General features: G+C 56.5%; 4 protein-coding genes across 4 annotated transcripts; all 4 read left to right on the top strand.

Annotated features, from left to right (window-relative positions):
- Positions 1-1,033: 1,033 nt before the first annotated feature.
- Positions 1,034-1,972, top strand: THITE_2117005 (uncharacterized protein). Its single transcript, XM_003654154.1, has 2 exons — positions 1,034-1,291; positions 1,415-1,972. Exons 1-2 carry the CDS (start codon positions 1,162-1,164, stop codon positions 1,783-1,785), a joined length of 501 nt encoding a protein of 166 aa, XP_003654202.1. The 5' UTR covers positions 1,034-1,161; the 3' UTR covers positions 1,786-1,972.
- A 350-nt stretch (positions 1,973-2,322) lies between these two features.
- Positions 2,323-3,737, top strand: THITE_2117004 (uncharacterized protein). The gene is made up of 2 exons (XM_003654153.1): positions 2,323-2,821; positions 2,929-3,737. The coding sequence occupies exons 1-2, from the start codon at positions 2,559-2,561 to the stop codon at positions 3,332-3,334; spliced, it is 669 nt and encodes a 222-aa protein (XP_003654201.1). The 5' UTR covers positions 2,323-2,558; the 3' UTR covers positions 3,335-3,737.
- A 104-nt stretch (positions 3,738-3,841) lies between these two features.
- On the top strand, positions 3,842-5,086 carry THITE_2117002 (uncharacterized protein). Its single transcript, XM_003654152.1, has 5 exons — positions 3,842-4,044; positions 4,128-4,173; positions 4,236-4,250; positions 4,322-4,597; positions 4,753-5,086. The coding sequence occupies exons 1-5, from the start codon at positions 4,011-4,013 to the stop codon at positions 5,069-5,071; spliced, it is 690 nt and encodes a 229-aa protein (XP_003654200.1). The 5' UTR covers positions 3,842-4,010; the 3' UTR covers positions 5,072-5,086.
- Positions 5,087-8,328: 3,242 nt separating this feature from the next.
- On the top strand, positions 8,329-10,421 carry THITE_2078668 (uncharacterized protein). Its single transcript, XM_003654151.1, has 2 exons — positions 8,329-9,828; positions 9,923-10,421. Exons 1-2 carry the CDS (start codon positions 8,410-8,412, stop codon positions 10,088-10,090), a joined length of 1,587 nt encoding a protein of 528 aa, XP_003654199.1. The 5' UTR covers positions 8,329-8,409; the 3' UTR covers positions 10,091-10,421.
- The last annotated feature ends 3,358 nt before the right edge of the window (positions 10,422-13,779 follow it).

Genomic DNA, 13,779 nt, shown 5'->3' with positions numbered 1-13,779 from the left:
CCGCCAGTGAGCGGGCCGGCGGCCTCGAGAGGGCCGAGAGGCAGGGCAGGGCAGCGGTCGGTTCGGGCTGAAGCTATTTGGAGGTCGTCAAACAACATACATGGATAATAATCTAACTGCATACCTATATGCCTACCTGAGCGATTGTTTGAAATCTTTGATAGATTAACACTTTGTACCCCGGAGAGCCGACTGGAAGGACATGGAAGAAGACATCCTGTTTTACATTCCCGAGTTTTCAGGAAGAAAAATCTTAGCTGAAGGGCTATTTCGCTGTCCCTTTGCCAGTGTGATAACATAGGTTGGAGCAGCATACCAATTATGAATGCTCGACTAACCACCTACGTAGCGACCGAGACTTTCTGACGTGGCCACCGAGACCGTTCGTCGCGCGGATACACGCTTTTCTCCGACCTCGTCTATGCAAATGGCCCTCATCGGCCGTCTCTCACTGAACAACAGACAATCAAATTCGGGCCGTCCCACCCTCGTGATCATGAACCAGCCAGTCTTTGAGGACAGTCTTGGGTGGCGCATCTGACCTGTCACATTGAAGGGAAAGATTGCACTTGCACGGGAGGCATCCTCTGGACCACATGAGTGACTCGCTCAGCTGCGTGGCCCCCAACATCTCCCCACTAGCACCAGTAGTCAGGTAAGATTTGATGGTGTCCCAACGTAGCTGGGGAACCGTTGGCATGCGAGTCCTCTCTGACTATACATCTCAGAGCAGGTAATGAGGCGGGTAGTTTAGCAAAGCCAAGTTGCCGTTGGTATTGGGAGCAAGTCAGCACTGGCATGACTGACTGCATAATGCACAAAACATGAAACCTCGAATGCGATAGAGGTGTATGCATGTCACTTGTCTCATACGTTGACGGCTCGGTTGCCATTTCAAGCTAGCAAAACAGGGAAGCTAGATTTGCAGGCCGGCGCCCATGACGTAGCATTCCCGCCACCGAGTGAGCCACACCACCACACCCAGGACAATACGGAGTATGCTCGCGTTCTTGGTCTGACTGGCTTGCATCATAACGAGGCGAGATGAAGGATAAATCTGGGAATTCGTAGCGGCCTTTGGGCCTGCAAGTGAGCGAGTTGATACGCGACCATGCTCTAGTGGCTGTCAATCTTCCGCACTTGAGATCAACATACCCACACATGTACACCGTCGCGATGGAGTGGGTCAAGGAGCAGTACAAGAAGCTGTACGACATATGGGTTCCCTGGCTCGAGGATCTCTACCTCCGCTACTTCACGCGCGACAACAAGGCGAGCTACACCACGCGCGGTGAGAACCCCCCTCGCCCCCCTTCTTACCTTCTTCCCAGCCATCACAACCCCCTCCCGCCTCTGTCCTGAAATTCCTCAAGTCCCTAATTGACCAACCCACCAAACGTGAATTTGTTTGCAGAGAACCTTAACAAAGCCAAAATCACCAACGTCTCCCGGATCGACGCCCTCCAGGATGGCGTGCACGGCCTCGCCGCCGACCAGCTGGGGCAGGGCGGACTGGCCGGCCCCGTCGGGGACCTTGCCTCGCGCGAGGGCGTCAACAGGGTTGAGCGCAGGGGGAAGGACGAAAGAGGCGAGTATGTCCCCCAGCAACTTGCGGGCGGCGAAGGCACGGCAGCAGCTTCTGCCGGCGGAGTGGGCCAGGCGGTTGCGGGCGCGGGGAACGCGCTCGTCGGAGCCGTCGCGGGCGGGCAGCAGGCTGCTGGGGCTGTGAAGCAGGGAGCGGAGAAGGCGGGGGACTGGCTGGGGTTTGGGAAGGGGATGGAGTGAGGATGGGAAGTGAGTGAGAGGTGGCACGGTTAGCATGACGCGAGTGAGGAAGATGGCTGGATGCGGTTTTGATTTTTGGGATGGAATGGCGAAGGCAATTGGTTATGAGTGCTGCGAAAACATCCCCGGCTCGTTGTTTCACTCGAGATTGGAGCCGAAATGACCATTTGTCCATGTCGTCAGTGTCGAGGCTCGGTTGAGATGCTCATGCATATTCCATACTCAAGAAACAACGCGGTACTGATTCTCTCCCGTGCCGTCTTACCAACTCGAAGCTCGAGTCGAAGGGGTAACTGGCCTGCGGCAGGAAATTCAAGGCGGCCAAAATCGGCTTGGTCATGTTGACAGCGGAACCTGGGCAGGACAGGACATCCAGACTAACATTGGAGAACCTGGTGGGCTTGAAGACTGGTGGGAAAAAGGGAGGCTTGATGGGCGGGTCGCGGTTCCCAAGTCTAGACCCGTCGTGGCGTTGCGCCTGCATGCCGGAAACCACCGCATCACCCCACCAGAGACCCCTGACATGCGCCGCAAGGGCCCCTGCGCATGGGCCACCAGAGAACATCTGACGATCCGGGCAACCGCCGAGGAGCTTAACGGTCAGCTTTGTGACGGATTACACGACCTTCTCTCACCTACTCATCTTTTTTTGCATTCACTCCCTTCGCTCTCTTTTTAGTAATAATACCTGCCCGTTAACTCGTGGTGTTGGCGAGTTTGTGGCAACGCACTCCTTGAAAACATTGGTTTCGCGGACCGGAAAACGGACCACCATGGCGCGACGACACCACCTCACGCTCACCCTAATGGCTGTGATGATCTTTCTGGGCTTGACGTACATCATGTCCAGCGGCAGCGCAATTAGCGACCGCTACCCCGCGGGAATGCCCAGCGGCAAGTGGAGCAACCCAGAGCAGGGGAGTCGTACTGGAAGCGCGAAAGGCAGCGACAGCGACAGCAACCCAGCGCTCGGCCTCTCGGAGAGCATCCTCCAAGGCGGATCAATCGCGCCGAAGCTGGAGAATGCGACAGCAAAGTAAGCGCGCACACCCACTCTACTCACCTTGCGACCGCCCCACCACCCCCTTCTCCCACTCCTTCGCCTTAAACCGTCGCTGACTGACCCCTTCCTCCCCATCGCAGAGCCGAACTGGGCCGCGCCTCATGGAAGCTCTTCCACACCATGATGGCGCGCTTCCCCGAGCAGCCGACGCCCGAGGACAGCCTCGCGCTCAAGACGTACATCCAGCTGTTCGCGCGGCTCTACCCGTGCGGCGACTGCGCCTCGCACTTCCAGAAGCTGCTCAAGAAGTTCCCGCCGCAGACAAGCAGCCGCAACGCGGCCGCCGGCTGGGCCTGCTTCGTGCACAACGAGGTCAACAAGCGGCTCAAGAAGGAGCAGTTCGACTGCAACAAGATCGGGGACTTCTACGACTGCGGCTGTGGCGACGAGGACGGGAAGAAGAAGAAGGAGGGGGAGAGTGCCGACTTGAAGGAGAGGGATGGCGTTACGGTGGAGAAGCAAGAGGGGCTGACGAGGGGTGGGTGAGGAAAGCATTGGGTTAGGCGTTCCTGGCGTTTTTGGGTATGTGGGCTCGAAATATTGCATTTATATGTGCCGGCTGAACTTGCGGTGGCATTTGGGTGGTTTGGCGACTCGACGCCACGAAGACGGATGTCTTTGAAGAGCAAGCATTCGGTCTGGGTACCGCACTACGGCTTGCAAGATCTACAAGAGCTCCGTCGAGTTGCTCGACAGGGGACGATTGGGAAAGCGCCACTGAGATCCCGGGAAGCAGACAGCCGGGAGTGCTAAGTCCGAGCAATTCCTCGGCGGTTCAAGCCATTCAAAATCCATAATACATATAGTAAACCGAATGAAGTCATTGCTTTGTCTCACCTCGCTGTCTCCCCAGAGTCGCAGAGTCGAGCGCCGCCCATTTGAGTTCTCTGGTGCGATAAGATAAGCGAGGTGATTGAGCCGGGGTCAGCCGCTCACGTGACGCGCTTCAGCCTGGCAAGGCGAACGCGTCCCGGAGCTGCCTTGAGCTGGGGAAGCTCCAAGCTCGCCGACAACCCACGACATTGCCTTGCGAATTCTCCCAAACCCCTCCGACCCCTCCGACCTCCGACCCCGACCTGCGAACCCGACCTGTGAACGATATCAATTTGTTCTCTCCGTCCGGATTCTTCGTCTCTCACACAGATACCCAACGATTTCGAAAATGGAATTCGGCAACTCGGGCTCGCTGAGCGAAGGTAGGTTGACGGCGCCGGCCACCCCACTGCTCCACGATTCCGACGACTCCAAAGACCGGCTCACTGAACGCCGTGGTGAACAGATGGCATCCATCTCGATATGGACCGGTTGAAGAAGGGGGAGGTCAAGTATGTTGTCTCCGAGCCAGCGGTTAACCTCTCCCGCCACCGCATCGCTAACCGCCTTGCAGCCTAGGCACCTCGATGTAAGCCCCGAACTTCTCTGCGGAACCACCCGAGATCCGGCGAACCATGCCCTAACCGAAACCGGCGACAGCATGGCAGTGACATTCAAAGACGGCGTCATCCTGGGGGCCGATTCGCGCACAACAACGGGCGCCTACATCGCCAACCGCGTGACCGACAAGCTCACCCAGGTACACGACACCATCTGGTGCTGCCGGTCTGGGTCGGCCGCCGACACACAGGCCGTGGCCGACATCGTCAAGTACCAGCTCGAGCTGTTCTCCATGATGAACGGCAAGCCGCCGACGACGCAGACCGCCGCCGCCATCTTCCAAGAGATCTGCTACGCCAACAAAGACCGGCTGACGTGAGTGCACATCTACGCCCAACCGCACACGTTCCCCCCCACAATCAATACCCATACACGCATGTGTATACACATGACATACACAGAACATATGGGCTTCCTGCCGTGTCATCTTGGGAGCTCCAGGCTGACGAAGAACCGTTACTCCTTCACAGAGCCGGGCTCATCATCGCGGGCTGGGACGAGCGGCACGGCGGGCAGGTGTACAGCATCCCGATCGGCGGATCGCTGCACAAGCAGCCCTACGCGATCGGCGGGTCGGGCTCGACGTACATCTACGGCTTCTGCGACGCGCACTGGCGCGAGGGCATGGACGAGGCGGCCGCCGTCGACTTCGTCAAGGCCGCGCTCCAGGAGGCCATCAAGTGGGACGGCAGCTCCGGCGGCGTCATCCGCTTGGTCGTGCTGACCGCCAAGGGCGCCGACAGGCACCTGTACCTGCCCGACACCGGCTACAAGGTGCGGCATCAGTGATCGGTGCAGTCAGTTGTCGCGGGGTCAAGTTACGAGGTGGCTTGTCGTTTGGGTGATGGGCGGCGGCAGCGGCGGTGGTGGTGGGCGCTAACCGGGGACAATTGATGACCTCTGGCCGGCCTAATATGAACCCGGGTGCTGGCTGGGCGTTTGTACAACAAACGAATAAAATTCTGTTTCGGGTCATGAACGCGGGCGCGCGGCGGATGCCCTCGTGGCAAGCCGTGGATGCACATGCGCTCTAACCTGACGCGGAATGGCCGGACGCATCGCAAGGGGACGATCAGCGGGAGACGGCGGTGAAGAGGGCCGGAACCAACGGTTTGCTTGCAGGCGGCACGACGCGTGTCGGTAGTGTACAGGAACAGGAACAGAGGAATTCTCCTGTGAGATGTCCTTGCGGCGCGCATGGGGATACGTGAACCTGCAACCCAACGGGATCCCGCCGCGGTAATTTGTGGCGTCCCGGATCACAGGCGAGGGTGCGTCCCGGAGTTTTATTTGCGATCGCTTTGCACACACTTATTGCTTTCTGTTATCTTTTATCTCGCGATCCGGGTCGATTGAGAGCCGTGTCTATGCAATCTTGACTCTGTCCGCTGAGTATCCGAGTCGGTAGTCTCTCCGTGGCCTCTGCATCTCATCCGAGTAATCCGTCATGTATTGCGGGCTCCACCTCGGGCCGCCCTCGGGACCCGGCCGGGAGATATGGGCCATCCGAACCCGTCAGTTCCGAAAGAAGGGGTACAAAAAACTGTGCCCGTCCGATGGTTGTGCGATCGATCTTGGCAAGGCACCCTCCGGTACCCAACCCGAACTGAATTTGGGACCGTCTCAAATCAGGAGGGGTAGGGAGGTGGTGGACAGAGGAGTGAAGAATGTCGGTGAGGAGAAAGCCCCCTTACCCCGCTCTTCCCCCAAGGACACCCCTCCTCGTGCTCGTCTCACGCTTTCAGATTGGCTGTGCCCAAGCGCGGGGGAGTCCAAGTTCGAAATGCGCTTTGAACTGGATTCCTCGAGGGTCAGTTGGGTACTGTGTAACAGCACGCATTTCTGGAAGCCACGGAGCACTGTCGTACAGCGCCGGGCTGCGCACGTTCGTAGCCGTTCGTAACAGCAGACGCACGAAATCTGCGCGGCATGCTGCATGAGAACAGGAGCAAGCAAAAACCAGAAATGTCAATCTCGGATGCCCGTTTCCCTGGGCCGGGAGAGATTGGCTGATGCAGCTAAGCGGAAAGGACTCGGCATGGCTGTAGCTATCTGCATCGGGGACAGGTGAGCATAACAGGTGAATACACAACAACAAAGGGGCTCGTCCCCGAGGTCATCTTGAAAAAGGTTGGAGCTCGATAAGGAGGAAGGTTTGCTCGCTGCTCGCGGCTGGACCCCACACAGCCCACGAAGCTGAACAGCCGGTGGGGCCGTCGCAACCGCCGCTTGAGTGGGTTAGCCGTATCTGATCAGCAGCCCACTTTCTGTTATCAGTGCACGGTGGACGGGAACCCGAAACGTCGCAATGCACCAAAATCCGGAGGCCGCATGTTCCTGATTTTGGAAAAATATCGTACCGATCCTCTGATGGAAAAATAAATCTACACTACGATTCAAGATCCCTCTTGGGTATGAGTTCGAGATGACTCGAATGATCCCCCCCTATTCTGTCCTGGAATGCAAGTGGGAGGTTGAGCGGGAAGTTGGCGCCTCGGCTCTTGTTAGTGCAGCGGCTGGGCCCACACATTGAGCTTTGGCCCGCCTCCCCTGGTCGGCTCTTCGCTACCACAGTACCTGAGTTATCCACACACGTGGCGAGACTCCGGATCGTGACCAGGACCGTCGTTATCTGTGCAGCTCCGCTGAACTCACCCACGCGGGACGCTCCGCCCAACGCCCGTCTTCCGCCGCAGGGCAGCAAGCTATTTCTTCTCACAGGAGCTGCGGCCTTGGTTTCCCTTTTGTTACCCTTTTTTTTTTTCTCTTTGGCTTGTGGTTGGAACCGGCCTGGGCTGGATCGCAGAGATTCTGGAGCGCGCGGTTTTCGAACTTGGACAGCAGACCACGCTGTCGTTTCGATCAACGTTCTTGCCTCCAGGGCTGCCCTCCAGCCCTCCGGCCGCTCCTTCGCATTGCTTCATCCGCCAAGGGTCGTTCAGCGACAGTCCTCGCCATCCCATCCCACCGCTTGTCTGACTTGGGGTCGCTGATATTCCAGCCGCTGTTCTTTCATTCATTCGAGCGTTTGCCACTAGCCTTCTCGCAACGGGCGATTCCGCCGAGGCCTTTAGACAAAAAAGCTTTGAGCCTTTCTATATCTGTGTGACTTCGCAGCCCGTCATCGCGTGGCCAGGCGCGGCGCGTCATTCCTATCCACCCAATCTTTCGCCTCTCGGATGCCACGACAGACAGTCCGTCCCTGCCAGGTATTCTTGCAGCCGCGTCTTTTTACGGAAAGGGGGCTTTGTATGAGCTGAACAGCAAATCGCTCCTCCTGGTAAGTTTCATTCTTTCTCGTTTGTCCAGCTTTCGTCGGGTGACGCCGTTAGTCTTCGTCGTCCCAACAGTTTGCGTTTTGCTTTTCTGCGATACGGACAACGGTTCCTGCTTTTATCTCGTTGGGCGTCGCTGCGGTTTGGTTTGTTTGCTGTTGGATAGCCTGCGCGTGTGTTGTGTTCACCGCAAGGGCCTCGGTGGCGTCATCCCCCGAGTCGATGCCAAATTCAGTCTGTGGCTCGCCAAGACACAAAGCATCACCAGCTTAACGGCGCGTTCCATGCCTCGAGTTCCATGCCTCGACTCTCCAGTCTGCATAGCAACAAGCCTGTCTCGGCTGGCGCGCAAACTTACTTGCCTTGTGCGGGGACTGTGAGGCATTCACCATCACCTCCCAACAGCAACATTCCGCTGGCGACCGTGCGCGCTGCGAGTACACAAGCCAGTGCCGCTCGCAGCCAACACTCATCGCTGCGGTATCCCCTCAGCTGCTCTTTCCCGCCGTCTTTTCCATCCCGCAACACACGGCCTGCCGTTGACAAGCGCTAGTTGGACCCAACTCTCTTTTCTTTTCTTTCTTTCTTTCTTTCTTTTTTTTTTTTTTCCCCTGCTCCCCGTGGTTCTCTCCCCTTGCGCCGTTGTTCGCCCTGGAGTTGAGCGAGAAAAGTCGCGCCGGGCCAGTCCCGGCTCTTTATCGCGGACCCAATATTTCGCAAACCCCTTGCTAATTCCCCGCCGGCTGCCACACAGCCACCCTGCGCCTGATAGTATCCGCGTCTCGCCATCAACCCGAAAACACCTGCCCCCCGGCACTCAGACCAACCCGCAAGACCGCCGAAGAGGACAGTATGGCTGCCCTCATAGGCGATGTTTTCGCTGACTCCTCCTCGCGCTTTTACGGCATGATGGGGGGCCATTCACACGACATCCACTATCAAAGCCGCTCTGTCAGCCGATCCCGCGATCGGGATGCCCAATCTCACCACCCGCAACGCTCGACCGCGAGTCCACAGAGGGCATCTGGATCCGTCGCAGCCGCGCAAAACCAGTCGCGGAACAGGTTAGATTCACAACAGCAAAGCGGCAAGCAGACCCGTCCCGGCCGCACCGATACCACCGCTCGACTACCTTCCCCTCCTCCATCGTCGTATGCGCCCTCCGAAACGTCATCTGGCAGCACGCAGCCACAACACGACATTCCGCGAGATGGTTCGCTGGACCCCATTCACGGGTCGTTCTCTGCCTCCGACTCTGGCGCCTCGTCAGCGAGCACGGCCGCGACCGTAATACCGCCTCCGTCGAGGGCCATGCCTTCCCCTGGGTCCGACAGTGCGCCGCCCTGGAACTCCTCCGACGTCCAGATGACAGGAGCTTCCCTGGCTCCGCCACCCCTTGACGACCCACCTGAATCGCCGATTCAGACGCAGACAACAATCCGGGTCCGCGATCTTGCGCACATTCAGAGTCTGGCAAGGGCCGACCTGCTCACTGGCACCAGGCCCGGAGTCCTGAGCGATCCACCCCTACAACAAATGAAATACGATATCAGTGGTATGCCTATTGGCGATATTATAGAAATGGTTGCCGCCCTTCTCACCAAGATCACGACCACAAATGACCTCCAGCACGACGCCCTCAACCGCAACGCGCACCACCTTAGGCAGGCACAGGCGCAAGCGAGGGGCGATGAAGGCGCCGGGGAAAGCAGCATGAGCCCACTAAGCAGCAGTGTCCTTGCCTTCCATGGCAAGAACGTGCCCGCTATCACCATCCTAAGCTACCTCAGCCGCATCCATAAATACTGCCCGACCACGTACGAAGTATTTCTCAGCCTGCTGGTTTACTTTGATCGGATGACGGAGCGGGTCAACGATATGGTGTTGAAGAGCGAAGAGGCTCGGCGGGTGCAGCTCGAAGGACACCAGCCGCATCAGCAGCAGTCACAACCCGCGCACACGTCGGCAGGGCCGAGCGACCCGGATAAGGACACAGACATGCGTGACGACGACGATGATTCGAGCGAAGGAACCGAGACGGACTCGGAGTTAGCGGATTCGACAGACGGCGACGACGAGAGTGTAGGGCAGGCAGGGAGAAAACCGGGAAGCGTCGCGTCGAATAGCCATGCCAACATTCACGCCGCGGCTGCGCATGCCACGTACTTCGTTGTCGACAGCTTCAATATCCACCGCTTAATCATTGCCGGGGTGACCTGTGCCAGCAAATTCTTCTCCGATGTGTTCTATACCAACTCGCGTTACGCAAAGGTCTGCCCTTTCTCCACCCGTTCCCCCATGTCAAGAGTTGTAATTTGGTTGTTCAAAAAGACCGTCTGCTGACGTACCCCTTCCCCGGTTCCAGGTTGGCGGTCTTCCTCTCCCTGAACTGAACCACCTGGAGCTGCAGTTCCTTCTCCTCAACGACTTTCGCCTGGCCGTGCCCGTCGAGGACCTGGAGGCGTACGCTACCATGCTCGTGGAATTCTATGCGCGCGAGGTCGTCGCTCAGAGGTCGCGGCCTGTTGACTGAGGGCACACCAACTGCGACCCACAGTCTGTCGTTGGTTCGGATGCCAAGGGACTGGTGGTAGCTGGGAGGGATGGGGCCGATCCTTTTATCGCCGGATCGGCCTTCGGACCGGGATTGGAAGACGGATACACGGGCATACAGACAGTTGCTGGCGTTTACCTACTAGACGACGATCCGGCGTTTGGGCAAAGGGTTCGACGTATGAGGACTGGAACGGCCGAGGGGAGATGACGGTTGATGTGGACAGGTAGTGAGACGCGCTGCATTTGGTTGCGGACGTGTTAACCTATTAAAGCGTACCTATAACGCACTTACAAGAGTTGACCTGTCTACCTTCCTACCTCTCTACCTGCCTGCCTGCCTGTTCGCCTCGCGTATGCTTTTTTGTCAGCTGCTGGGTGGTCAGATCCCACCGATGGCTAGGGTAGATGCTACCTACCTAGAGTACCTATGAGTACACCAGCTTCTGACGCAATTTGAGTTGCCTCCAAGGTCGGCGCCAGCCGCGGATGAGGATTTCAGCGACATTGCATCAGACCGGCATCAGGCACGCACAGCCACAGAGCAGGGACATCGATCTCGAGTTCCCTGAGTCTCGGCTCGCTCTGTTTTCTTGTCGCCTGCACTCGAGACGTAGCTCTTGGTAAAGTGCTTGTGTTGTGTGCGTTCTCCGTTAACTCGAGCCACTTGTCACTGCCACGGCTTCCCCCATACCAAGGATGGGTTGCGGCGAGTTGGACTGACCGTGCGAGTTGACATGACGTTATGCGTTCACTGACGCGGTCCATATAAAAGATCTGTTGCCAAACCTAAGACCGACGCCGCAGTGTATGCGGATCGAGATGAAGAACCCATCAAGCAAATGAAGTGTACAATGACAGGGAAAGAGCAAGAAGCGAGAGAGGCTGGGCTCGGCTGCACATCTGAACTGACAGGTTGTCAGGTCGCTTGATCGTCTGATCTTGGTTAGCAAAACCATGTAAAAATTCGCGCCCACTCGGGGAAGAAGTTGTTGAGGAGCGATTGTTTACGGCATAGAATCCACTCACTAATAGGGTACCCCCTTGTGTACCTGCAGGAACCTGCGCATGTGAGGAGAACCAGCTAGGGATAGTGTACTTCCATAGTGTACACAACATTGCGCATCATGGACGAGATGTGCGCATGGGTCGCCATGCAAGCAAGTGAGTGGCAACGAACGACGCAGTGGTGTTGTGTAGTGTACACTACCCGACACTCCCGAGGGCGACTGGAAAAGTGGGGGATTCTCGCTACTCTCTCTTCTTTCGACCCCTCAAATCCACTACGCAGTTTCCCTATTTCCACTACACACCATAGATGGTCCGTGCGCTCCCACCAAAACTTGGCCACGAGTGTCACCACGCCCCCCAGCCAACATGCCACAACAGGAATCGCGATAGGAACTGCTGAGAGATTCAAACGGTCAATTGCCACGTTGCTTACCAAAGGAGAGGGCATTTGCAAGACGGAAACAAAGCTGTGTTGGCGTTGACCAGAGCTGCTTATCGATAACGTAAGGTCACGTTACTTCAGGGATGCTCAGGGAGCCGCTTATCGATAAGGCAAGGTCACGTGACTCTAGGGACGCTTAGGCGCGATTCCTGTTGTGGTATGTCAGAGAGGGAAGATGGCGACGCGAGCTGCAGCATTTTGGTAGGAGCGCACGGACCATCTGTGGTGTGTAGTGGAAATAGGGAAACTGCGTAGTGGATTTAGGGGGGTCGCTCTTCTTTTGTTCTGGAAGAACTCTCTACCCGAGGGCTGAAGGGAAAGTGGGGATTTTCGCAGCCCTCTCTCCTTCCAGGAGAGAGAGGCACAAAATCGCCAGACAGACACTTTTCACCAGACAGCTATAGTTAACCCTAACCTATAGGAAAAAATATATATATAACTCTAACCCTATCTTAAAAAAACTAAAATCTCAAAATATATAGCTATTATACTAGGAAATATCCTCTTAAAGTTTTATCAACTTTGGTTAAGTCGTTGTTAAGACATTTGAAGTTCAATTCTGCACTAACAAAGTTTGGTGTAGATTTTGGTATGTCGGTGATTGTCCGGCAATTTTGCGACGTCCGGCAATTTTGTGCCCCTCTCTCCTAGAAGGAGAGAGGGTGGCGAAAATCCCCACTTTTCCTTCAGCCCTGGGGTAAGTGTAGCGAACATCCCCCCACTTCAACAGAGATCCCCACTTCTCCATTTGCCCTGGGGTAAGACCACAACCTCGCATTTTTTACACTCGGATCCGAGGCGAAGGATTCATCAACTCTGTACTCCACGTACGCGAGTGTAGAGTTACATTACATTAGGCAGCTACAGATCACATAAGGTGCTATTGCATGTAGATAGGTACCTATGTACAAATGGTGCTTATGTATCTTGAGGTTTCGTACATTCCACTGCTTGTTGCGTACAGATTATCCTTACCTTGAACTGAGATCTCCTAGTCCATGGCTCAAATGTGCGCAGAAGCGTCGTCTTGGAGTTGTGGAATTAGCAGTGGGAACTTGGGCAGGGAAGATCCCTTCACAGTAGGTCACATGACACCCCTGTGCCGATGGTACACTAGAGCCACGGGTGGGGTCGTCCAATGACAACTGAGAAGCTGAAGTACCTTAGGTCTGGGGGGAACTGGGGGGAAATCCACGGATGTACTGTGGGATGGAAGACACAGGGAAACAACACCAGAAGTACTTCATCTTCAGTGTTGTCGAGCAACAGTACGCCATGGGGACCTGCCTCTATGTGTATTAGATATATACTGTACAGAGACGGGTCGGATACAGTATCAAGGGAGCCTCAAGATTGCCGCAGAGCCCTTCAGGCTGTGATCGATTTGCGATCGCGTTGCAGAGCAGCTCACTTTTCGCAAGGAAGCAGCGAAGCAGTCGTTCGTCGGTGGTTTCGAGAGAAGTCCAGGGTGGCATGGATGTAGTGTAACGCCACAGCGCGAATTTCTTCCAAAGCGACCCAGTCACGGATTCGCCGACGAGGCCTCGAGGCCTCGACTGTCATCAGGCCATAACTCAGCTATACTAGATACGCGCCAAGTTACACCATTCTGGACCTGACAAGTGTGGAGTCGCAATTGCACCAAACTTAACTTCACCTAACTCCGTACACAGTTCCAGTTCAGGGTCCTTCGCATCAGCTCACGCCTTGAGGGTTATCGGGCCGATATCCCCACTTCACCCCAGACCCCGCGCCAAAGGAGCCGACGTGAAGAAACGGGGAAGCGAGAGCGGGGGCGCGTTTAGCGACGTCAGCCTAGATCGCCAAGACTTCGGCATCGTGCGCACTATCCCCCTTGAGAATGCTGTGTCGCGGCAATGCCGTGCCGAGCCGGCGGGTTTGGCTTGCGCGAAGCATGCGAAACAACGCGCGTAGATCGGATGAACGTTCACCAGTAATCAGTGGGACTTACATAGTGGAGGTCCATGGCACCGGGCCCAAATTGACTGGAAACTGAATCATTCGGTTTTCAGTTGTAAGATGGAACCTTGACACTGTCCATCCCCCGTCGTCGCACAGGACGGCAATACTCCGGAATATTATGGTAACGTCGCATGCTAGGATCGTCCCTGCTGCAGTAAGCTGCGGGGTTGGGGCGCGACTTGCCATTTGCCCGCCTTTGTCGGTTGACCCGGCGCTGATGGGCCGTTGGCGCA

The sequence above is a fragment of the Thermothielavioides terrestris genome, chromosome 3 (genome assembly GCF_000226115.1).
Source record: "Thermothielavioides terrestris NRRL 8126 chromosome 3, complete sequence".
Classification (NCBI taxonomy): Eukaryota; Fungi; Ascomycota; class Sordariomycetes; order Sordariales; family Chaetomiaceae; genus Thermothielavioides; species Thermothielavioides terrestris.
The sequence above is the reverse complement of the archived record's forward strand: the minus strand, read 5'-3'. Positions and strand labels throughout refer to the sequence as shown.